The sequence below is a fragment of the Phocoena phocoena genome, chromosome 8, assembly GCF_963924675.1.
Source record: "Phocoena phocoena chromosome 8, mPhoPho1.1, whole genome shotgun sequence".
NCBI lineage: Eukaryota > Metazoa > Chordata > Mammalia > Artiodactyla > Phocoenidae > Phocoena > Phocoena phocoena.
Genome location: NC_089226.1, coordinates 39,988,757 through 40,014,237, shown reverse-complemented (window position 1 = coordinate 40,014,237; position 25,481 = coordinate 39,988,757). Strand labels below are relative to the sequence as shown.

General features: G+C 36.3%; 1 protein-coding gene across 1 annotated transcript in view; it reads right to left on the bottom strand.

Annotated features, from left to right (window-relative positions):
- The window catches only part of MRE11 (MRE11 homolog, double strand break repair nuclease), a 64,079-nt gene that overhangs the window by 28,058 nt on the left and 10,540 nt on the right, over nucleotides 1–25,481 (bottom strand). Inside the window, exons 4-12 of the mRNA XM_065882113.1 lie at nucleotides 21,199–21,286; nucleotides 19,747–19,888; nucleotides 17,027–17,141; nucleotides 12,837–13,022; nucleotides 12,178–12,349; nucleotides 10,501–10,581; nucleotides 7,256–7,382; nucleotides 4,597–4,697; nucleotides 3,186–3,359 (exon numbers count right to left, since the gene is read on the bottom strand). Of these exons, the coding sequence (XP_065738185.1) occupies nucleotides 3,186–3,359; nucleotides 4,597–4,697; nucleotides 7,256–7,382; nucleotides 10,501–10,581; nucleotides 12,178–12,349; nucleotides 12,837–13,022; nucleotides 17,027–17,141; nucleotides 19,747–19,888; nucleotides 21,199–21,286 (1,186 nt within the window). The remainder of the gene's footprint in view (nucleotides 1–3,185; nucleotides 3,360–4,596; nucleotides 4,698–7,255; nucleotides 7,383–10,500; nucleotides 10,582–12,177; nucleotides 12,350–12,836; nucleotides 13,023–17,026; nucleotides 17,142–19,746; nucleotides 19,889–21,198; nucleotides 21,287–25,481) is intronic.

The following is a 25,481-nucleotide window of genomic DNA, read 5'->3' as shown; positions in this document are numbered from 1 at the left end:
GTAACAGTGCTCGAGGTGGCATGTGATATATCAAAAGCACTGAGTCATTCACAGAAGAGAAATGAGCATCAGAGTAAAAATACCGAGCAGGCATTATGTGTCAGCGTACTGAGGGCTTACATGTATTCTTTTAATCCTCACAAAAACCTTGAATGAGGTTCTATTATCCCCATTTCATAGATGAGGAAACTGAGGCACAGAGAGGTTAAATACTTCACTGACGGTTCCATAGCGAGTAAGGTCATCTGGTCTATAGTCCGTACTCTTAGCCACCATGCTACACACACACACCCCCACACACCCACACACACTCTCTCTCTCTCTCAAAAGTCATGATGTCACTCCAGGTGTGGATGATCATTTTGGGGAGTGGAGGGTGGGAAGGAGGGTTTGTTTGTTTTATTTATTTACTTTTTTAGAGCAGCTTGGGTTCACAGCAAAATTAAAAGGAAGGCACAGAGATTTCCCATATAGCCCTGTCCCATACATGCACAGCCTCCCCTATTAATATCAACATCCCCCACCAGAACTGTACAGTTGTTATAACTGATGAACCGATACTGACACTCCATACTCCATATCACCTAAACTCCTTAAGGTTCACTCTTGGTGGTGTACATTCTATGAGTTTGGACAAATGTATAATGACACGTATACATGTATAACCCACCATTACAGTTTGATACAGAGTAGTTTTACTGTTCTAAAAATCCTCTGTGAATCCACCTTCTCATTCCCTTATCCCATCTCTGCCCAACCACTGACAACCAGTGATTTCTGTACTATGTCCATAGTTTTACTTTTTCTAGAATGTTACATAGCAGGAATCATACATTAAGTTACTTTTTCAGATTGGCTTCTTTCAGTTGGTAATAGTCACTTAAGGTTCCTCCATGTCTTTTAATGGCTTGATAGGTCATTTCTTTTTAGCACAGAATAATACTCCCTTGTCTAGATGTTCCACAGTTTATTCATTTACCTACTGAAGTACATCTTTGTTGCTTCCAAGTTTTGGCAATTATGAATAAAGCTGCTATAAATACCATGTGCAGGTGTTTGTTTAGACATAAGTTTTCAACTCCTTTGGGTAGATACCTAGGAGCACGACTGCTGGAGAGTATGGGAAGAGTATGTTTACTTTTATAAGACACTGACAAACTGCCTTTCAAAGTGACTGCACCATTTTGCATTCCCACTCGCAATCTAAGAGTTCCTGCCGCAGCACATCCTCACCAGCATGTGGTGTTGTCGGTGTTCTGGAATTTGGCCGCTCTGACAGGTGTGTAGTGGCATATCTCCTTGCTTTAATTTGCATTTCCCTAATGACATAAGATGTCGAACATCTTTTCATATGCTTAGTTGCCAACTGACTACCTTCCTTGGTCTGGTAAGGTCTTTTGCCCATTTTTTAATTGGATTATTATATTTTCTTACTGTTGAATTTTAAGAGTTTTTGTATATTTTAGATAATAATCCCTCATCAGATTTGTCTTTTGCAACTATCTTCTCCCAGTCTGTGGCGTGTCTTCTCATTCTCTTCACGTTATCTTTTGCAGAGCAAAAGTTTTTAATTTCAATGTAGTCTAGTTTATCAATTACTTGTTTCATGAATCGTGCTTTTGATGTTGAATCTAAAAAGTCATCACCATATACAAGGTCATCTAGGTTTTCTCCTACGTTATCTCCTAGGAGTTTTGCAGTTTTGCATTTTACATTTAGGGGGTATGGTCATGTTATATTTATGGCACTTGACTGACAAATCCACCCTTGCTAAAAATTTATGAATCTAACACATCCAGAGCCACAGAGCAAGTAGTTTTAGAGTGTGGATTATCTGCCTTCCCTGTCAAAGTACCTGGCATTTAATATTACTGGTTGTACATTAGTTGACACCGTAAGGCTTTAAAAGAATCATGTTAAATGACTAAAAGCACAAAAATAAAAGTAAAAGGGAATGAGTTTTAAAAATAACATTGTGTTCTTCTCTTCAGAGGGAATTTGGAAAATACAGGAAATGATCCCTTATAATCCCACTACCTGAGCATAACCACTGATAATGTTTGGAATATCTTCTTCCATTCTTTGCATACATGCACCCACTCACATATAAAATAAAAATAACTGGGATGACATTGTGCATAGTTTTACCACTTTGGAATTCTTTTCCCACTTAACACTGAAAATACTTTTGCATGTTCTTCAAAAGTGTAATTTTTAATAGCTGCATAGTATTCCATACTGTGTATGTGCCAACATTTATTTTACCAAAACATCTCCAACTTTTCCCCACTGCAGATAACACTGACATAAATTATTCCCCATTCTAAATCTCTATCTCATTATTGTCTTAGGAAAATCTCCCAGGGCTGAGTTAAAGGACAAATCTTAAGCTTCTTGACATGCTTAAGAAGGCAAAAATGCTTTTCATTGCAGCTGTTCAAACTCTGATACTCTTACCAGCAGAGTACTAAGTATCTTTCTCAAATTGTTGCCACTTTGATAGATAAAAAATACATTTAATTTGAGCTTCTTTGATTATCCTAGGTTAAATACCGGTTTCATATGCCTATTAGCCATTTATATTTCTTTTGTGAACCACCTATTCAGGTCCTCTGTTCATTATTCTATTGAAATGTTTAATATTCTTCTTAAGATTCATAAGACCCCTTTAATGTAGTAAGAATATTAACCTTTTGCTCTGCCCACATACGAATATTTTCTCCATGTCGATACCTTCTCATTTTGTTTTTCGACAATTTGACATGCAAACATTTAAAAATTTTATGTAGTCAAATCTAAAGAGCTTTTCCTCTGCTTTTATGCTCAGAGGGACTGCATTTCCTAGATGAAATTCAAAATCTCAATCAAAACTTAATAAAAAATTGAGATAAGCAGACATTTTCACCCTATGAGGTTCATTTTAAAGCACTTTCATGATCTTTAAGAGAAGATACTAGCTATGGGCAACAAAACTAACATTCACTGGGTATCAATCATATTTGAGACTGTGTTCTAGACACTTATTAGACATTTTCTAATTTAATCCTCACTTTATGATCTCAATTTTATAGACGAGGAAACTAAACAAATTGTGAAGTTAGTGATTTACCAGAAAGAAACTTAGAGCTACTCTTAAGGAGAGATTATCTAAATAATAGATTTTCCACCCCAAATCAGTTACTCACCTCTTCATCGATTTTATCTTCTAGGGCATCAGTTTGACGTTCTTTAAGAAATCGCTGTGTTTTTTCCAACTGATATTTCACTAATTCCTCTATGGCATCTTTTTCTTCTTTGTCCACAAATTCTTGTACTGCTTCACCCATTCCCCTTTCTGTTAGAAGTGAGAGCTGCACGTTCTGTAAGAGACATATACATCACTGGATGCAGCATCTTCCTTACAAAACAATTCTGTATAAGCAAGGAAAATTACAGAATAATTTTGCCAGAGAAAAAGACAAAAAAGTCATCTAGTTATTGGAAGGAAAACACAGCAAAGCAAAATAAATCAATGGATGGTAATTAAGCCTACTGATAAATATTAAGGGCCAGAAAAAGCAAAGTAAAAACAAGAAACAGGAGTAGAGTACAGGACTTGTGAAAATGCAGAGGCCTGAGAGGCTGGGACACAGAGTCCAGAAATAGCAGCTGATGACTAAGAGAGCAGGTTAACCAGTGTGGTAGGCAGAAAAATGGCCCCTAAAGATATCCACATCCTGATCTCTGGGACCTGTGAATACGTTACATGGCAAAGGAGAATTAAGGTTACAGATGGAATTAAGGTTGCTAACCAGCTGCTACAAAACTGGGAGATTATCAGGGACTATCCAGGTGGGCCCAGTGTAATCACAAGCATCCTTGAAAATAGAAGAGGGAGGCCGAAGAAGGGAGTCACAGAGAAGTATCCGGGGAAATGACGGCCAGACAGATCCAGCGTTGCTTGCTTTGAAGATGGAAGAAGGGGGCCCGGAGCCAAGAAACACGGGTACCTCCAGAAGCTGGAGAAGATGAGGAAATGGAATCTTCCCTACAGCTTCCAGAAAGGAACACAGCCTTGACAACACCTCCAACAAAAACCAAGGTTTTGTCCAGTGAGACCAGTGTCTGGTTTCTGACCTACAAAACTGTAAGGTAATAAACCTGTGTTGTTTTAAACCACTAAGTTTGTGGACATTTATTCCAGCAGCTATAGGAAGCTAATACAACCAGAGGATCTCAAAGTGGCATATACCCACAAAAATAAGAATAGCTTCACCATCCAGTGGCTTATTAATAAAGTAACTCTGAAATTACATCCAGATGCAAGAAAATTAAATCCTGGATTCAGACTTAGGTAGTAGCGATAAAAAGAAAGAGGACAACAACACTGACAATAATAGACACAATAATAACAATATTAATGACTGACATTAATTAAGCACTTATTTTTCTTGATACGTAATAACTATAAATGAATGTAGTTGTCACCCTGCTTACTTCATGGGGACATTCTGAGGATTCATTTTGTTTAAACTATCAATTACACATATCTTAAATTAAAATCTGTTATTGTAAGATAGCCATTATCTACACTGAGAACTGTAACTAAGAAATTACCTTCTCTGCGGTTTGAAAATACTGTTTCACAAGGTCTTCTACCCTTAGAGTTGTTACTTCTGAAGGTTTTGTGATGAACTTCCCAAAGTTGATCTCTTCTCCTAGAAAAAAGAAGTCCATGAAAAAAAAAAAGTAGCAGTTTCTCTTTTAATGTTAAAGTGTCCAAACTCACTGAAGGTTGCTGTCAGTGAAGGAGGTATGGCCAAACTTTATCAACTGTCAGTTTGCTCAACCCAGTAAATTTTGAGGCAAAAACGTGTCATTTTTGCTAATATCTAGAGTCATTTCCCCAAAGTCTGTATTTCTTTTCCAAATCTCCAAGTAGTATGTCTCTTGAAGCTATTCTCACAGAGTGGTCCACAGATCTCTGGGAGTCCCCCATACTGGTTCAGGGGGCTTAAGGTCAAACGTACTTTCATAATAATACTAAGACGTTATTTATCTCTTCCACCGTATTGACATTTGCACCGATGATACAAAAGCAGTCGTGGGTAAAACTGCCGGTTCCTTGGGATGAGTCAAGGCAGTGTCTCTGAGCTCTACTGAGAGTCATCACTTTGTACTCACAGTTCAAAACAAGACAAAACAAAAAGCCAGTTTCACATAAGAATGTCCTTGATGAAACAGAAAAAATTATTAATTAAATCTTGGCCATTAAACACAAATCTTTTTAATATTCTGTGAGACAAATGGGAAGTAGGTTTAAAGCACATTTGCTTCATTCCTAGGCAGGATGGTTGTCTCAAAAAACAGCAGGTATGGAATAAAAAGAATACTGGGCAAGAAGTCAAAAAGCATAGGGTCCAGTAGGTGCTCTGCTCATAACCTTTGTCAGGGAAATGAATATTAACTGTCTAGCACGTGTGTGACCTGGTGTGGAAAACACAATGATAAAATGACAGGATGCCGCCCATAATAGCAAATGATTACAACACAAGATGGTAAGTGCTACAACAGAGGTAAGAACAGAAAATATGACACACAGAGAAGAAATAAATTAATTCTTCTCAAAGAAGGCTGAAAATAACATGCAGATAGCAAACGCAGTTATCATTTGACTCAAGACTTGCACTGCAACTAAGAAGTCCGCATGCCGCAACTGAAGATCCTGCATGCTGCAACAAAGACCCCACGTGCCATGACTAAGACCTGGCACAGCCAAAAATAAAAACAAATAAATTAAAAAAAAAAAAAAAGACTTGCAGAATGAATAAGACTTACTAAGCAAAAAAGGAAAAAGAAAAAGTATTTTAGGCAGAGGGAAAAGTTTATGCAATGGCTAAGGGGGTAAAGAGGCACAAAGTTCAGTGTGCCTCTTACAAAGTGGTGAGGACAAGTGAATAGAAATCTTTTTTGAATTTCAAGACAGGAGAATTAATATTGCTTCATAAATATGATTACTATATTCTACTACGCCAGACACTATGTTAAGACCATTTACACACAGCATATCATCTAACCCTCACAACAATCCTGTGAGGCAGGCACAGTTATTATCCTGATTTTGTAGACAAGAAAACAAAACATAAGAGATTAAGTAATTTGCATGATGTCACACATGTAGTTAAAGTAGCAGAGCTGGCCAAAACAACAAACAATTTCATGCTTTCGATAAGATATACAAAAGGTCACCGTTTCCATTCAGCAATTAATGTTTAAACAAAAAAGGGATCATGAGAACAAAACTGACAATGGATGAAACTCAAGTAACATAAAGTACTAGGTTCTATACTCCACATTCTCACAAATGCTACACCCAAAAAATTCAAGGAATTGATAAGGATGGACAATTAAAGTAAATCACCATCAGTAAGTAACTAGCTAAAATTCATAGCATAAAAATATTCTCTGGTATGGATTTTCCCCCCCTAAAACAGTATTCTATGAGCTCCATTTTAATATCCAAATGACTGTTTCAGGCTGAATTAACAGCACACACCATTGTGATCACAATTTCACTATGAAAAACAGAAGCTCATTAAATCGGGGTTAATAAAAATCAAGGTAGCGTACATGTAAACAAGGGCCATATTTTTCTATGAAAATTCTGACTCGATAGCTCTAAGGAGATGAGCCTCTGTATTTAAAAGGACCAATACTTCTTAAGAAGAAGCACTGCTTCAGTCAGATGACCTGTTTTTGATAAATGCTAAAATAAGGGCAATTCGTTTTTGTGAACTTTAATTGGAAATTAATTATCTGATCAATAGAAACATCAAACTTAAGCCCTTAAGTACATATCTTTTTAACCTTCTGGGACACCTCTTATTTCAAAAGACTGGAGTCTTCTTAAATCACTGTACACTGTAAAGCTGAAATATTTAGCCCTGCAAAATTTGAGAGTATGTTCTCTGAACATTGATAATGTATAGTAAATAGTAGATATTTAAACACTTTATCTCTAAAGTATGTTGTTAATCAGCAGCACGTCTTAAAAAAACTACAAAAGGCTTCATTTCTTTATTGATATCCACAAGTTTACAAATGATTTCTACCTAATTTTTAGAAGAGATTTAATTATTCCAATTATCAGTTTATTTGTCTGAGATATTAGAATCATAATAAAACATTTTCCATTATTGTTTTATACTTTTACTAGAGATTGATTTATGTGAAACCTGTAAGAGCATTTTTTAATTTGTAAAGATAACTAGCTTACCCGTGTCTTCCTTTTGTTCTCTACGCCTGAAAAAATGGATAACATCTTTTGGATTAGCTACCCGGTCCACAAATTTCTGGCTAAAGCGAAGAACACTGAACGGTTCAAAGCCTCCACTATAGTCCACCTGGAAATACAGAATAAGCTATGAAGGCTATGAAAAAACAGATCACCAATTTCAGTATTCATGTTTATGTATAATACTTTTAAGTTAATATGTTAATGTTCCACAATTCATTTTAAAGATCATGATGATGTTATACCATTTATTCTACTGAGAAAATAAAACTTCAAAGGTTTACACTCATGCAGAACATTGTTTGATGGAATCAAGATACAATAAGAATTCCCACAATGTCAGAAAATTACATCTCTCCATGATAAAACCAGCAGTCTAGGTACCAGGAATATCATCTGAAAAGGATGTGAAATTTCTAAACAAATTTTTTTAAACTTTTAAAACAGAAGGAGATTCTCTACCAAAACAAAATGCTGGCCCTAGATGCATTTGTTAATTGGTCTATCATGTAGGGATAAGCTTTTACACTAGACAAAAATAAATGCTGGGAAAAATCCATGGAAGAAAAGAAGCTAGTCTGTGAGCTTTGAGAAATGATCACCTTCCTTCAAAACACAGTACAGTCATCCCTCAGTATTCACGGGGCATTGGTTCCAGGATCCCTAAGAACACCAAAATCTGTGGATGCTCAAGTCCCTTATATAAAATGGCGGAGTTCAATCAGCCCTCCATCTCCGTGGATGCAGAAGTGCAGGTACAGAGGGCCAACTGTTTCTATTTACAAAAGAACTAATAATTGCTCTCAAGGCAGGCTCTTTCCAAAGAAGTCTATGGTGGTACCAAGCTCTTTACAAAGAAAAATACTACATCTCTTTCAAGAGATATAATTGTTCTCCTAAACTAGCTGTTCTCAAAGTATGCTCTGGGAATCAGCATTGTACCACATCACCAGCCTTTCCAGATTACTCCTAACCTCCACCCCACTTACCCTCTTCATCATACTTAGCACTAGCTAAGAGTCTGTTCATGTATTCACTATTTGTTTATTGTCTCTCCTCACACCTCCACCTCCTGTAACCCTCGTCTATTTTACCATCACTGTGGCCCTCCTCCCCGCCCACCAGCATGCAGAAAGAAGGTACTCAACATACATTTGCTCACTGCATTAGTGAATCAGTAAGCGTCCTCTAGCCAACACAATGTACTTCTGGAATACTACTTACGTGAAAATATTTGTTCTTTTGTTTCCTTAATGAATTAATAATTTAGTGTGCTTAGAAAAAGGAATGCCAATTTTCAATTCAAGTCTGGTTGGTTCTAATGGTATCAGGCAGACACAGATGAGGAACATGGGACCTTCTGCCCCGATAAAAAGAACTATGTGGTTCCCCCGAAGCAACTATGTTTCTGTTACCCAGACCATCTCTACAGCTGCTGCCATGTTCTAAAACAGAAAATGCCAAATGCTCAAGCTATTGGGCCTCCCCAAAACTCTTCAGACATTTTTAACAACTGTACTCCAGCCTAGTTTTATTTGTAATTTTCTGTTCCTAAAAGTCGCAAAGCTCGTTCACTAAGCAAACTTTACTGAGTGTCCACAATGTGTAGGCACTCTTTTAAGGGCCAGGGGTGAAGAAATTCACAAGCTGACTGGGAAGATAAACTATGTAAAGAAGTAATTGCAAGCAGAATGTGATGGTGCTGTAAGAGTATGTACACCGTGCAGTGCAGCCAAAAAAAAAACTTAAAAAAATATTTAATAAAACATTATTACATATATATAACATTTTATTACATCTTCTGATAGTGAGATGTAATAAAGCCATTCTCTTTCTTGGCAAACTCAAAAAAAAAAAAAAAAAAGAAGTATGTACAAAGTAGAATGAGGACACAAAGGAAGAAGGAACGACTCTGAAGGGAAGTCAAGAAAGGCTTCTTTTGGGGGCTTCCCTGGTGGCGCAGTGGTTGAGAGTCCGCCTGCCGATGCACGGGACACGGGTTCGTGCCCTGGTCCAGGAAGATCCCACATGCCGCAGAGCAGCTAGGCCCGTGAGCCATGGCCACTGAGCCTGCGCGTCCAGAGCCTGTGCTCCGCAACGGGAGAGGCCACAACGGTGAGAGGCCCGCGTACCGCAAAAAAAAAAAAAAAAATCGGGGAGTTGTCATTCTATAGGTGACCATATGCCTAGACTGAACAGAGGGCTAACTGAAAGATAGGAAGGGACAAACATCATTCGTAGTAGAGAATGCCGAAGAGTGATTCAGTAAGATGACAAAAATCTACTGAATTTGACAATTGAAGGTCATCTTTTCCACCTTAGATGGTGGGGTCAGAGCCTTGATTATAGTGGATTGAGGAAGAGAGTATTACATGAGCAATATAGACAATGTATTTTTTTGAAAGAAAATCAGAAAGGGCAGGAGCTAGGAGAAGGGAAAGGCAGAGGGGCAAAAAAAAAAGTCTGTTGTTATTTGTTGTTTGTATGTATCATGATAGATAAGATAAGCAGGCTTTTAGGCACAGGAAACACTTCAATTTCTTAGACTTTTCTAATACTGTCAGATACTTATCAATTCTTTCCACATATTTATCAAGCACTTGTTATGGTCAGGAACTGTTCTGGGATATTTGGATATATTAGTTAAGAAGATTCACAAAGTTCCATGCTTCTACAGAGCTGACAGTTTTGTAACGAAGGACAAACAATAACCAAAATAAATAAATTGGGTGTAGTAGGTTAGGAGGATGTGCTGTGGGAAGAAAAGAAAAGAAAAAGTAGAGAAGGGAAGTGAAATCAGGAGTGTTGGAGAGAGGGTATGGGGGTTGCAATCTTAATTAGGCTGGGGCCCACTGAGGTGACATCTGAGCAGATCTGGAGGAGGTGAGAGCATGTCTGATGCATCTGAGGAATTACAAGAAGGCCAAGTGTCTGGAAGGGAGGGAGAGAAGGGAACAGTAAACGATGAAGTCAGAGAGCACAGCCAACGCATCAAATACAATAGACTACTTAGAAAAAGAGAAAAATAGAGAGAAAAAAACCAAACCTATCAAAACGCAACTATGATTAAATCAAATCCTGGCTGCTTTATTATTTTTTCCACCAACGATGACTGCTCTTTTTAGTATACGTACTCTCTTTGGTACTTTTCCCAAAATATCCATGTAAACTGTACAATACTCTCCTCTGAAAATCAATAAAGTTGAATTTATCTGAAGAGGACTTACTCGCAGTCGTATAAGAGGCTTCTCTGGCTGTCGAGAATTTCCCAGACGTTCCCGTTCTGCATTTTCAAGCATTTCTTCAATCTTAAAATAAAGATATTGTCATGTCTAGGGGGAAGAGGTACTACCGGCTGGCATCTAGTGGTTGAGGTCAGAGAGGACTTGTAAAAATCCTACCATGCACAGAACAAGCTCCCACAACAAAGTGTTACCCAGTAAAATGTCAATTGTGCCAAGATTGAGAGATCCCGGGCTCCCTGACTAGGCCAAGATAAATCCATTCATTTTCCTTCTCCCTGGCCTCAGAGATTGGGTTCAAGGACAAGTACATGACCTCAGTCCAGAGAAACTCAATGCTCGGGGTTTATTTGGAACTACTGGGAAAAAAGGATTCTTTCAGCTGTAAGGACAATGTAAGTCTGTGGGCCACCACGTGAAAATGCCTTCCTTATAGTGAAGCTTAAGACAGAAACCATCAGACTAGGTGGCACAGAACTAGACACAGAAACAGAGAAAACTACAGTCTTAATTTGAGCTTCTGGATCTAGTCATTCTGAAACCAGCAAACTCTTAAACTTTCCAGTTATATGAGTTACATGTTGCTAGTAAGCCGTGACACTGGGCGAGTTACTTTATCTAAGGTTCAGCTCCTCTTTCTATAAAATGTGTATGGTAGACTCTACCTACCTATAGCATCATTCAGTGGATTAAATGCAAAATGTTGTCAACAGTGTCCAGAATATATACGCCGCCAATGAATATCAGTGATAATTATCATTATCATGATTTTTATAAGAATAAAACGCAAAGCAGAAGAGCCTACACAGCGTAAGAACTGAATAAGTGTCAGTAATTAATGTTATTAAGCTGTCAAGTTCCATATTATTAAATGCATTCACCCAACTTCATAGTGGCTCTAGAATTTCCGCAGTGGTTTAGGGATGGCAATCTGCATGGTGGGGGTATGGGACTTACACTGAAGTGACAAGGTGCATAGCACACATTTTAAGATTTTATTTGGAGGGAGATTTCAGGGTGAAAGGGATGTGTGATAGAGATTATTAGCGTAATGGAGATTATTAGAGAGGCTAAGGCTCTCCTCATCTACCATAACATCCTGCCATTCTCCAATCAAAGCCACTGCCTGCTTTCATTAATAAAATGAACAAATTATCAAATTAGGATAAAAAGAGAGAAAAGATTACGTATATGTTTTTGAGAAGGAGGAAAGGATCTGGGAGAGGGGCTTAATTAAACAAAGTTTCTTCTATTTATAACATTCCTCCCTCTGGAATATTTTTTTTTTTTTGATGTGGACCATCCTTAAAGTCTTTATTGAATTTGCTACAATATCGCTTCTGTTCTATGTTTTTGGTTTTTTGGCCACCAGGGATGTGGGAATCTCAGCTCCCTGACCAGGGATCGAACCTGCTCCCCCTGTGCTGGAAAGCAGAGTCTTAACCACTGGACTGCTAGGGAAGTCCCTATTATAAAAAAAAAAAAGAAAGAAAAAAATCTGATACAACTGAACTCATTTATAAAACAACAGTGGTTCCTTACAGGCTTCATGAGAATGTAACAAATATAATGACTTCCCTGTACTCTACCGAAGTATTTAATTCAAGGCAAATAACCTCTCAACTAAAGCAGATCTCACTGACCTTTATCTATAAGAATTACCTTCTCCAAGCAGAAGCTTTGTATGGCTTGGGTTACTTTAGGATTATCGGGGTTAAAAATGTCTGGATGATCAGCCAGAACGACATCCTCCATGAAGAACTGCCGCACTGTGCGGAGAGGAATTTTCTGCATGTTCATCTTCCTTCCTTTAATACGCAGCAAACCAACGTGTCTGAAATGAGGAGGGGAATGAAAGCATAGTCACATTGCAAACTTCCTCAGGAAAATGTGCACGTCAAAACTATCATATTTCTAAATTTCTACAAATTATTTATAAAATCACACCCTTCAAAGGTGTTTTTAGTAACTTAATCTTAATGTTGTATCCCAGGAAAAAACTTAAACATTCTTCTTCCCCAAAATAAAATCCATTCATACATCATTTTTCCTACAGCACTTTAACTTAAAATTTAATTAATAAAAACATTAGTCTTGAATTGGCCTAATGAGCAGCAAAATCATTAATACCATTGGGATCTTCTCCTGTTGAAAACAGCTTAAAATCTGGGCAAACAGTAAGACCGTATTGAATGATCAATCTTTATGAATAAATCTATCATATAAATAACAGCATCATCAGTACCTTGAGCCTATGAGATGGTTAGACTATCATAGCAAATTTTTCTTAAATTGATTTAAAAACTATAATAATTACTCACTTCTTTACAGCTTCTCCTGGGGAAAGAGAAGTGACCACTGAGCTTCCAGGTTGTGATACGTAAAAGAGCTGTTGTTCATTTTTGGTTGGAGCTATTTTACACTCATGTTCATGGCCCCAGATAACAAGATCAATGAAGTCATCCAAAAACTGTTCTGGAATGAAGTTAGTACTTCCGTGTTTACTCCTATGCCAAGATTTTTAAAAATAAATATTATAAATGTCCAGAGATACAGAAAAACTTCATAATAAGTAAGTCTGTATAGATCTTCCATTAACTAAAGATTTATTACATCCCTTCTATATGCCAGAAACTTTCAAGGGATTGGGGATGCAAAGACAGTATCTAATTCCTGCCCTCAAAGGGTTTACAAACTTGCAGGACACAGACAAGTAGAAGCCTCAAAGGAGAAAGCAGTCAATTCTACATACACAGGCAGATCACGAAAGGCTTTAGAGAGGAATAACTCCCCCTATGGGAAAGTCAGAAAAGCATGAGCTCTAAAAATAGTAAAAACCTATAAATTGGTCTGAGTGTATACCAGAGTACAGAAAATGGGAAGTGAGTTAAGTCTAAGCTTTGTAAAATAAAGTCAAAACTCTAAATATGTTCCATCATTTTTTTAATAACATGTTTCTTTTACTGACTATAAAAATGAGAATGTCAGTCTTACACAGAGATAAGTTTTCAATATTAAATAAAATATTGTATGAATATGTGATTTTCAAACTCTCATTTTATACCTAGATTAGCTGCTATTATTAAGATATGTGAAAACCCAAAGAGAGGAAGACAAAAAAAGTTTTCCCTAATACTGATTTATATCACTGAGAATTTAAGTAAAAGTGTTCAAATACTTCAACCAGCATTCACTTAAGGCAAACTGACATTCACGCATTGAACAAATATTTACTGTGTGTCTACTATGTGTCAGGTTTCCCAGGTCTCTTCTAGATACTGAAGACATAGCAATGAACAAAGTCCTTGCTCATTGTGGGGGAAATTAGCAATAATACAATATGTTTACGTATCTGCATACACACACACATGCACACACACATACACACACACACACACACACACACACACACATATATATAAAATTTGTCAGGTAGTGACAGGTGCTATAAAGAAAAATAAAGGGAAAAATTACATGGAAAAGGGAGGCTACTATGCAAAGGGTGGTCAGGGAAGGCATCTCTGACAGGAGACAAATGAGCAGAGAACTTAGAGGAGGGATCAGGTGTGCATGGGAAGAAAGTCCGAGGCAGAGGGATGAGCTGATGGCAGAGGTGCTGACATGGGAACGTATTCAGTGAGTTCAAGAACAGCAAGGAGACCAGCGTGGCTAAGCAGAATGAATGCAAGGAAGAGCAGGGAGTGAAATCAGAGAAGCTCATGTATCTAGGAATATTTATGTAAAAAACATTTTTATGTAAAAAACGTTATGATCCTATCACAATTACTGAAGAAATGCAGAATAACTCAAATACGACATGATGTAACTATGCTTTAATGGAGCACTGGTAAAGGGAAGATTATGCTGGTGGGCTGACTCTGATTTGTGACCTAGAAGCTGATCAAAACATCTTTGTGGAAATATTTTGCATGACAGAATTGCTCAGGGTTTACCTTCTTTTGCTGCAAGAGAAAGAAACTGGTCCACATATAGAAACAAATGGAAAATAAAGTAAAATGCAAAAGGCTCAAGAATTCTCGCTTAATATGAGAAAACCTGTTTTTTATAAGACCCTGAAAACAGTAACAAAAGAAGTACCTAAGAATGCAGAGGATGATAAATGAACCTAACAGCGTCACAAAAAAAACTATTATAACCACAGTGAAGGGGTAAGGGAAAAGGAACTGACCGAAGTAACTTTAGAAAGTGGTGTTTTTGACTAGATATAGTAAGGCTAAGGACTAAAATAACATACAAACACTGTACTCTAGCTGGCAAATTTGTTTCTCACAGGGCTATGGGTCAGCAATTTTGAAATTACTTTGTTATGTCAACCAGTATTGAAAAAAAAAAAGTAAACATACCGTAGATAATACAATCGAGGTTTCTAACTGTTAGAGAAAGAAGTCACAAATAAGAAAGACAAAAATGAATCCTGTAGGGCTGGATTCGAATCAGTATGAACTCGTGCTTGTTTGTTTTTTTTTTTAACACATGTATACATACAGACATGTATGCATGGATTAGTGAATATACATATATTTCTTTAACTCTAGTCATGAGGGCTAAGAGACCCACAGTAGCAATAAGCACATTTAGCGGCCATATCTGGGTTTCAAAATACCACTCTCCAGTAAAAGCAATTAAGGCTCCTTGGAGAAGTGGTTGATTCCAGGGCTTGAGGAGAAAAATACAAGATGAGCCAGGAGCATCTTGTGGTACTAGAAGGTTAAGGACATGCTCAAAAAACAAAAAGGAAGAGGGCATGTTGAAAGGACATAGAAGCCAATGTAAAAAAGCTCCCAATGGTCAGAGTTGAAACAACCTGAGCAACAAAAACAACATCAAAAAATTAAAGGATTGGATTATAACTCAAAGAATTAAATAAACATCCTTGAGTCCACAGTAACATAAATAAATGAATGAATGAATAAGTAAATAAATGAGAAGGGACAAATTTTCCTAACAGAAGAATTTCAATTAATAATTATAAAAAGAATGAGGGGAAAAAAAATCAGAAACAACATCACAGTATTAATTGCTGGAAACAAGATCCACCAATGGATGCTAAAATTTGTGGGCAAAAGTTTAAGTTGAAACAGGATGTTCACATAGTCTCAATGTATTTTTCCCCAAATATTTATTAATTACAAAGTAGAAAATGGGACCTCTACAGGGGAGAAACCTGGTCTACACCACCTTAATTGAATGATCAAGATTATTAACATCACCAGTAACCAGCCATACCAACATTATACTACCCATTCCCCTTACCAGTGCTGCCATTCCAAACTTTCATTCTGGCTTGGAATCGCTGATAATTGTTCCTTCTGACTTATCCCTACCTTGGGAAAGTACAAAGTGTAGCAGAACTGGAAAGCCCTCAGCAAGAGAAGGAACAAACTCCCAGTTTGTTATATGGAGACCACACATATCAAAACTCTGGACTGCTCCTCCTTTAACTCACACCGTTTATTCGAGAATATACATAAGGCAACATAAGATTGCCTCCTAAAGCCTTTCTTTCACTGAGTACCAGTGATGGGTAAGTACCAGAGTATTCTGCTGTCAATAAATATCTCTTCAATAAATAATAAATTATATAATCAGGCCCCAAACCCCTTTAGATTCTTCCTTAATAACTTCTCAGCTTTGTCCCTTACATATCATTCTCACTACCATCACTGTTACCATCTCACACTTTTTTTTACTATAATGATCACATAATAAATCTTGCTTCTTCAAATCTCTATTCCTTTCAATCAAACCTACACCCCGCCAACAGATTAAATTTCTTAAAACTACTAACAAAAGAAAGTTGATCAAATAGTTGATCTATTTAATATTCTGGAGAAACACTTGTATATATGTACCAGGAAAAATCTATAAGAATGTTCCTAACAAGAAGGTTTAAAAAAGCAAAAATCTGGAAATAACACAAAACACAAAACACTCACTAAGAGGAGAGAAAGCTGAACTCTGTATACATCAGTGAAAATGAATTACCCTTTTAAGCATCACAATGGATGAATCTTAGTAACATAATGTTGAAGAAGATAAGCCAACTGCAAAATATGAAGTATGGTGTTCCAGCTATACCAGAACTAAATAAAAAATACTCATAATGGATGTGTATGTGATTAAACAATAAAGAAAAGCTATGGACAGATGAAATAAAACTTGAAGATAGTGCTTCCTCTGGAGTTTGTGGAAAAAGGTGTGGTCAGGGAAGGGCATGTGGTAGGGCACTGGTAATGTTCCACTTCTTTCTGAATTTAGGATTATTCATTTTATGGTTCTTCTTATCCATATGCTAGAAATATTCTTTGTAAGTATGAATATATACTGAAAACAATTTCAAGATGCAGTCACGCAATGCGTATCGAAGTCCTGCCTGATCCTGCACTGACAACTTTCAAAGCATCAGGAGCATTTTACTGAAATAGGTAAGCTTGGAAACAGAGATTTTGAGTCAATACTTGACTCAAAAATTTTCAGAGACTACTTTTACCTGTTCTGATGAATCACAAATAAGTTAAACCAAGAGTTCCCATCTTCTTTCGGTCTCAACATTGTCACTTTTTTGTTGACGAACATTCGGTAGAGCCTTTCATCTGGAATGGATCCTGAAATGGATATTACATTATTTTAAAAGTGGTTTCTTACGCGGTTTTAAAAAACGAATATGATTTGCTTCTAAATTATGTGCTTCTCTGAGTACTTCATTTTCCTATTAGAGACATATTTGAAATCTGATGTCATTATTTACAAATGAACATGTTCCAGGCTCATGCCTGACAGCTGCTAAGCAGTTAGTTGCATTTGAAGGATGTTTTCCAGGTCAAGCATATATACTTTCAAGATCTGGAAAATGTGGAATAAAAATTTGAGTTTTCTATGCTCAAATTCTTATTAAAATTTCTAATAATATTGTTTTCCACTCTCCCTTTATTTATTCTAAGTATATATGTACTTTTGATTTAACATATACATTGTAAAATACACAGGAAGAGATATTACAGGGGATGAGATTAAAAATGTATTTAAAAATAATCATCTTATGTATATTATGCTTTTAAATAAAAATACTGTGTTTTTTAATAATTTAATGACTTTTAAATAACTCTTCCTATTCCCCAAAGGATCACCTTAGTCTAGTGAAGGAGGCCAACAAAAACAATGAAACATGAAAATTTGAATTTTAAATATTATAAAAGGGAAAAAAGTCAGGATGCTAAGATGGGGATTATCACTGGGAGGACAAGGTTGCTACTTTATGGAGTGATTAGGGAAGGGCTGGGAAGAAAGGCCAACACCACATAAGTACAAGAGCTAGAAGAGGTCTAGCTTCTAAAAAGAATTCCTAGTGTGGCCAATGAAATAGATGGTGGCATGCAGAACATATAACTGGAACAAAAAAGCCAAGACATAAAAAAATCCAGGGCATTAGAAGCTTGATCTACTTGGGTGTCAAAGCACTGAGAACACTGACAAAATTGGAAGGTAGGCAAGTAAGAAAATTGAGGGAATGGAGAAGGCAGTTTAGCCAGTTGGCAATTAGCTTCAAGGGTGTTTGCAGGCAGGAAAGGAAGCAAGGAGAACAGTGACTTGCCCTCCACTCCTTCTGCCCTAAAGCCCATAAGAGGCCACGAGAGAACTTCGTGGGACACAGTAACCTCAGGGGCCACTCAGTTTCACTGAGGGTTAGAGAGTACAGGCAGCATTCAGAGACTGATGAAATGAGGGAATTTGCTAACTAAAAAGAGCTCTAGAGTATACAGAGCTGGGGTGAGAGGAGTGGGTGGAGGGTAGAGACAGTCCAGTTAAGGAAAACAGAACAGGATGAGATGAGAGTTTGGGAGAAAATGGATGTCTGAAGCAGTTTGCTTCTGGCAGTGACTGAGGCATAATGGGATCTGTCCTTAGTCTGAAAGTAGGAGGATCAACCATTTTCTGCAGATATGATCCCTAACGTTACAGTGATTAAAATACCTGTAGTTTTTTAAAAAAGCATATTCCACTTCCTGCTCTATCACTTGCAAAATCAGACATAATTCCTTGATCGCATTTTCCATATCTCTAAAATATAGATAACCACGATGCTTCTCTACTTGTTGGCGAAATTATGAAAATTGGGCAAAGACTATAAGCTTCCTAGAGAAAGTATTTAAATAAACCATCCATCATAATTATTCTTTAAAAAACATACACAAAGAGAAAAGAAGTAAATAAGATTTTCTAAGGCTTCTGTTATACTAGTCACTCAAAAAATAATAAAAACTATGTAGAAGCTACAGTGTGAAACTTTTTCTCAATTTCTCTTGCGGTACTTTAAGGTTGGTTTAACATGAAGTATAATTTTTATAATACTCTATACACTACAAAATCAATAAAACTATTGCATCCATAAAACAAATCAAACTGAACTTAATCCAAGGAAAACACAAAAAATAGCCTTTGAATGCACTCTAAAAATAGTTTTCCATTCATATGGAATAAAGCGTAGCAAAAACAAGCTTTTACCTACTGGACACTAAATAAGTTGAAGATAGTGAAGCTGATAAAGGAAATTTTCTGAGCATTGTAAATGATAGCTCTAGATTAGCGCTAATAAAAATATCATGTGAGCTACTAAAACAGGCTAAATATGTAATTTTAAATTTTTTAGTAGCCATACTAAAGCAAGTAAAAGAAACAGGTGAAATTAATTTTAAGATATTTTATTTAACCCAAAATACCGGAGGTATTTTACATTTTTTTCTAAGTCTTTGAACTCTGATGTGTATGTTATACTTATAGCATATCTAGCCACATTTCAAGTGCCCAGTATCTACATGATTACTGTATTGGGCAGTGAAACTTTAGAACTTTCAAAGACTTCCAAGATATCAAAATGCAGTTTTTCTAATTACTCGATAAATGCTAATGTTCAGGACTTTTATCTGAGTCTAAAAGAAAGAAAAAATAAACAATAAATAGATACTAAAGGAAAAATATTTTTTCACCAAAACTGCTATTAAAAATAAGTATCAAGGACTATTGGTGCTTATAAAATACTAAAAAATTTCTACCAAAACCTTCTATCATTTTTTTTAAGTCACCCATAAGGAATAATTAGATTTGCCTCACTTTTCCCCAAACAGCAGCAAAGTTAACTCCAGAATTTGATTTCCTAGCTGCTTAAACATTTAAACATTTATTGACATAAATAGTAAAATAAAACCATCTTACCTAAGCCATATAGAGCAATTTTTGTGCTTCCTTTTTGAAGCAAAACCGGACTAATGTCTATTTTCTCCACAGACATTGAACGTCCAAAGTGATTTACAAATCCAGCACAACTTAAAATATCCAGGGCGCAGAGCGAGTCTGCCTATGGACAATATTTTCAAATAATATAAATGTATATCTAAAAATAAGTAATCTGCATATCATATTATTACTTATTAAAAGTATATTTTATATAGTAGTTACAAAAACCTAGATTAGGATAATGTCTTCTCAAAACAAAATTACAATAGTAGAAGTATTCGCTATCTTTTTTCTATTACAAGTGACCCACTGCGACTGGAATCACATGCTAAATGCAAAGTTAACATTTCATCAAAACGCATGATGTCTTGTCCACTAAAAAATAAAAAACAGCCATGAAATCAGTGCCTTGTCATATTAAGCAGACCTCTTAAGAGGTGAGAAAAAAAAGACTAGCTAAGTAGTGATTTATAATACATTAATGACCAGATAAAACAAAAAGGTATTTTGAGATTATTTTAGGAGCCCTATTATTAAAGATCTTCCTCGACTTACAATGGGTTTAGGTCCCAATAAATCCATCGTAAACGGAAAATACCATTAAGTCAAATATGCAGTTAAAGCACCTAACCTACCGAAAATTATAGCTTGGCCTAGCTTACTTTAAACATGCGCAGAACACGTATATTAGCCTACAGTTGGGCAAAGGTATAAATACTTTTACAATAAAGTATGGAGTATCTTGTGTAATATACTGAATAATGTACTGTAAGTGAAAAACAGAATGGCTGTATGAGTACAGAATGGCTGTAAGTGTAGCAGCTGTTTACCCTCGTGACCTTGTGGCTGATCGGGGTGCCTCGCTGCCTTTGCCCAGCATCACACGAAAGTATCTTCCCACGTATCGTTAGCCCAAAAAAGATATTCAAACTTCAAAGCGCAACTTCTACTGAATGTATATCCATTTCACACCACTGTAGAGTTGAAAAATCTAAGGTCGAACCCTCATAAACTAGGGACAGTCTGTACTTTCATATCAAACAGAAAATAAGATGTTCTAATTTAGATTTAAAACTGTTCATGAAACCCTCATTTCCTTCAGGTGAGATTTATGTGATAAGAGATACAAAAGCCCTTGGTAAATTGTAAAGCATTATACAAATGTTAGGTGTTTATTCCTCCTCCTGGTTACTTATTGTTAACCTTGGCACTTATGAAATAAATGTGTATGTCACATGCCAATTATTATTCCAGATTTTAAAAAATTATCAGAAAAGCAGTATAAAAGCTTCTATGAATGATAAAAAGTCAATTTGAACTTTTGAATCAATTTGACTACAAATTGCTGGGAAGAAGTGAAAGAATGCTTTCCAAAGACAAACTAAACTGATCGTTTCTAAAATTTCAACAAACTAAGAACCCAATAATTACCCCCGTAGGATCATCATGATTGCCATGAATACTAAACACAGGAATTGAAATGTTGAGATTGCTGTCTTCGTAGTTCACCCATGGAAACCTTAAAAGAAAAGAAAGAAAGAAAAGTTTCTGTAAGAGACAAAAGCTGTTTCCCCGTTATCCTCCAAAAAATTAATACAGTTATAGGCAAACTGGATGATCTAAGCTGGCAAATGACCACTAGTTTGGAGCTTTAAAAAGATAAAATCCTAGGCAGCAGTTCATTTCAATTCAAGTTTCAAAAGTTCTCAAAGTACTACACTTTAAAAGAAAACCATACAAATATATGATGCTTATGAATTGTATGAGAGATTTGAATATCTGATTAACAGGAAATAGGCTTTCAAAATTTTGAAAGCCTTTATAAAAGGTTTTTATTTGTAGAAGCGGGAGGGGAAATACATCTACTGTGGAATCCAAAAGACCTAGATTAAAAACTCCAGCTCTATCACTTACTACTTGGATGACTTAAAGTTTCCCACCCACTCTTGCTCCTAGTCACCAAGATTCTCTTCTCAGAGGCAAATAACACTAGGAATTTCTAGTGTATCTGTGCAAAAATATCTTATACCTGTAAAGCAAATAAATACATCTTCCTTCTTAGACAAATGGTAGCACAATATAGATTTCTGGCCCCTGCCTTTATCACTTACATACTTTATAAATCATTCCATACCAGTACATAAAGAGCTTCCTTGTGATTTTTTTAGCAGGACACTGCATGGATTATTATAATGTGTTTAAGTAGTTACCTATCAATGGACATTTAGACTATTTCCAGCCTTTTGTTTTACAAATATTGTTACAGTGAGTAATCTTGTACAAAGTTGCCCTTGCGAGAGTATAGGAAACTATCTAGAAGGAAACTGTCAGGTCAAAAGGAACGCGTGCATCTGTAAATTTGATAACTACTGCCAGTTTCCCTCCACAGAGGTTGTATGATTTACTCATAGTACAATGGCAATCCATGAGACTAATTCCCCCTACTCCACCAAGATACTGGGTGGGCCAAAAGGTTCATTCAGTTTTTTCCCTAAGATGGCTCTAGTAGCGCATAGTTGTCTTTAACTCCATTTGAAACAATTTTGTTAGATTGTATGTGACAGCTGTCATATCAGGGGGCATTTAAAAAAAAAAGACTTATGAAAATTGGTGAAGGTTTGTGTAGTCATTTTAATACTGAAGATGGAAGGAAAAAAGCAACATTTTTGGCATGTTATGTTTTATTATTTTAAGAAAGGTAAAAACGCAACCGAAATGCAAAAAGATTTGTGCAGTGTGTGGAGAAGGTGCTGTGATTGATCGAACATGTCAAAAGTGGTTTGAGATGTTTCGTGCTGGAGATTTCTCACTGGACGATGCTCCCTGGTCAGGCAGACCAGTTGAAGTTGAGAGCGATTAAATAGAGACATTAACTGGGGACAATCAACGTTATACCACGTGGGAGAGAGCCGACATACTCAAAATATCCAAAACAAGCATTGAAAATCATTTGCACCAGCTTGGTTATGTTCATCGCTTTGATGGTTGGGTTCCACATAAGTTAAGCGAAAAAAGCCTTCTTGACCATATTTCTGCATGTGATTCTCTACTTAAATGTAATGAAAAGTTCCATTTTTAAAACAAATTGTGATGGGCAATGACAAGTGGATATGTACAATAATGTGGAAGGGAAGAAACTGTGGGGCAAGCAAAATGAACCACCACCAACCACACCAAAGGCCGGTCTTCATCCAAAGGTGATGTTGTGTGTGTATGGTGGGATTGGAAGGGAGCCCTCTATTATGAGCTCCTTCTGGAAAACCAAACGATTAATTCCAACAAGTACTACTCCCAACTGGACCAACTGAAAGCAGCACTGGACGAAAAGCATCCAGAATTAGTCAAGAGAAAACGCATACTCTTCCATCAGGATAACACAAGACCGCATGTTGCTTTGATGACCAGGCAAAAACCGTTACAGCTTGGCTGGAAGTTCTGATTCATCTGCCATATTCACTAGACATTGCATATTTCGATTTCCATTTATTTAGATCTTTACAAAATTCTCTTAATGGAAAAAATTTCAATTCCCTGGAGACTGCAAAAGGCACCTGGAACAGTTCTTTGCTCAAAAAGATAAAAAGTTTTGGGAAGATGGAATTATGAAGTTGCCTGAAAAACGGCAGAAGGTAGTGGAACAAAAGGGTGAACACATTGTTCAATAAAGTTCTTGGTGAAAATGAAAAATGTGTCTTTTATTTTTACTTAAAAACCGAAGGCGCTTTTTGGCCAACCCAATACATTATCAAGCTTTTTCAATCTATGCCAGTGGTTCTAAACCCTAGCTGCATGTTAGAATTTTCTAGGAGTATTTGAAGATCCACCAATGTCCAAGACACTCTCAGAGAGATTAAATGACCTGGAGACTGGGCATCAGTATTTTTTAAGATTCTTAGGTAATGATAATGTGCACCCAGGACTGAGAAATACTGATCTATATCAATCTTATAGGAGAAAAATATATCAGTATACTTCATTTTGCATCTTTCATATTCTTTTAATATGTTAAAATGCTACTTTATTTCCTTTTCTATGAACTATGTCCATATTCTTTACCTAATTTTTATTAAGTCATGGATTTTTTTTTAATTGACTTGAAAGAACTACTTAACTATTAACTATTGGGAAAATTAGACCGTAATTTGCCATGAGTTGCAAATATTCTTCCTGGTTGAACCCAGACTTTTGACTTCGCTTTGGGAGGCTCTTGCCATGCAGAAATTTACTTTTACAAAGACAAACATATCAATCTTTTTTTTTTATGGATTCTGGGTTTGTGTTAACACTTAGAAAAGTCTTTTTCACATCCAGATCTTTTTTTAAAATGTCTAACAGTTTCTTCTAGTTCTTTTATTAAATAAGCTATATTTTTTGTGGAGATATGAGATACCACCTTTATCAAATACTAAATACCCACATGTATTGTGGCTATTTCTGGAATTTCTATACTCTTCCACTTATCTGCCTATCAATTCATGAGTCATACCACTTTTTAAATTATTGTAGCATTATAATATACTTTCTTTTTTCCAGCTTTATTGTGATATAATTGACATGTAACATTTATGACTTTAAGGTATACAATGTGTTGATTTGATACACTCATATTTTGTAAAATGATAACCACTATAGCTTACTTACCACTTCAAGCTTCACACACACCTAGCTTAACAGCTGCATCATGTCACATAACTGCCATTTCTTTTTCGTAATGAGAATATTTAAGATCTACTCTCTTAGAAACTTTCAAGTATAAAATACAATATTACTAACTATAACCACTATGCTGTACATTAGATCCTGAGAACTTATTCATTTTTAAACTGAAAATTATATATTTTTTTGATCAACATCTTCCCTTTTCCCCCCAACTCCCTGCTCCTGGTAACCACCATTCTAGTCTCCATTTATATGAGTTCAGCTTTTTCAGATTCCATATACTGTATAAGTGATATCACACAGTATTTGTCTCTTTGTCTGATTTATTTTACTTAGCATAAAGCCCTCAAGGTCCATCCATGTTGTCTCAAATGAAAGGATGTCCTTTCTCATGGCTGAATATATATATATACATGGCTGTGTGTGCATATATATCTGCACACACACACACACATACATATATCACAACTTTATCCCTTCTTCCACTGATGGACACTTATGTTGTTGCCATATCTTGGCCATTGTGAATAATGCTGCAATGAATGTGGGAATGCAGATTACCTCTTTGAGATCCCATTTTCATTTCCTTTGGATATACACCCAGAGGTAGGATTGCTGGATCACATAATAATTCTATCTTTAATTTGGGGAGGAACCTCCACAGTGTTCTCCATAGTGGCTGCACAAATTTACATTCCCGCCAACAGTGCACAAGGGTTCCCTTTTCTCCACACCCTCTCCAACACTTGTTCTCCCTTATCTTTTTGATGACAGACATCCTAACAGGTGTGAGTGAGTTGATATCTCACTGTGGTTTTGATATGCATTTCCCTGATGATTAGTGATGTTGAGCACCTTTTCATGTACCTGTTGGTTGTTCTATTTTCGTGAAAAATGCCACTGGAATTTTGATAGGGATTGAACTGAGCTAGTCACTACTTAGTAGTCTTCTTTTCTCAGAGTTTCCCTATCTTTGGTTTTTTTTTTTTTGGTCTATTTTTTACATGAACTAGTAAACCAGAGGGAAAATTATCCAAAATATAGTACAAAGAGAT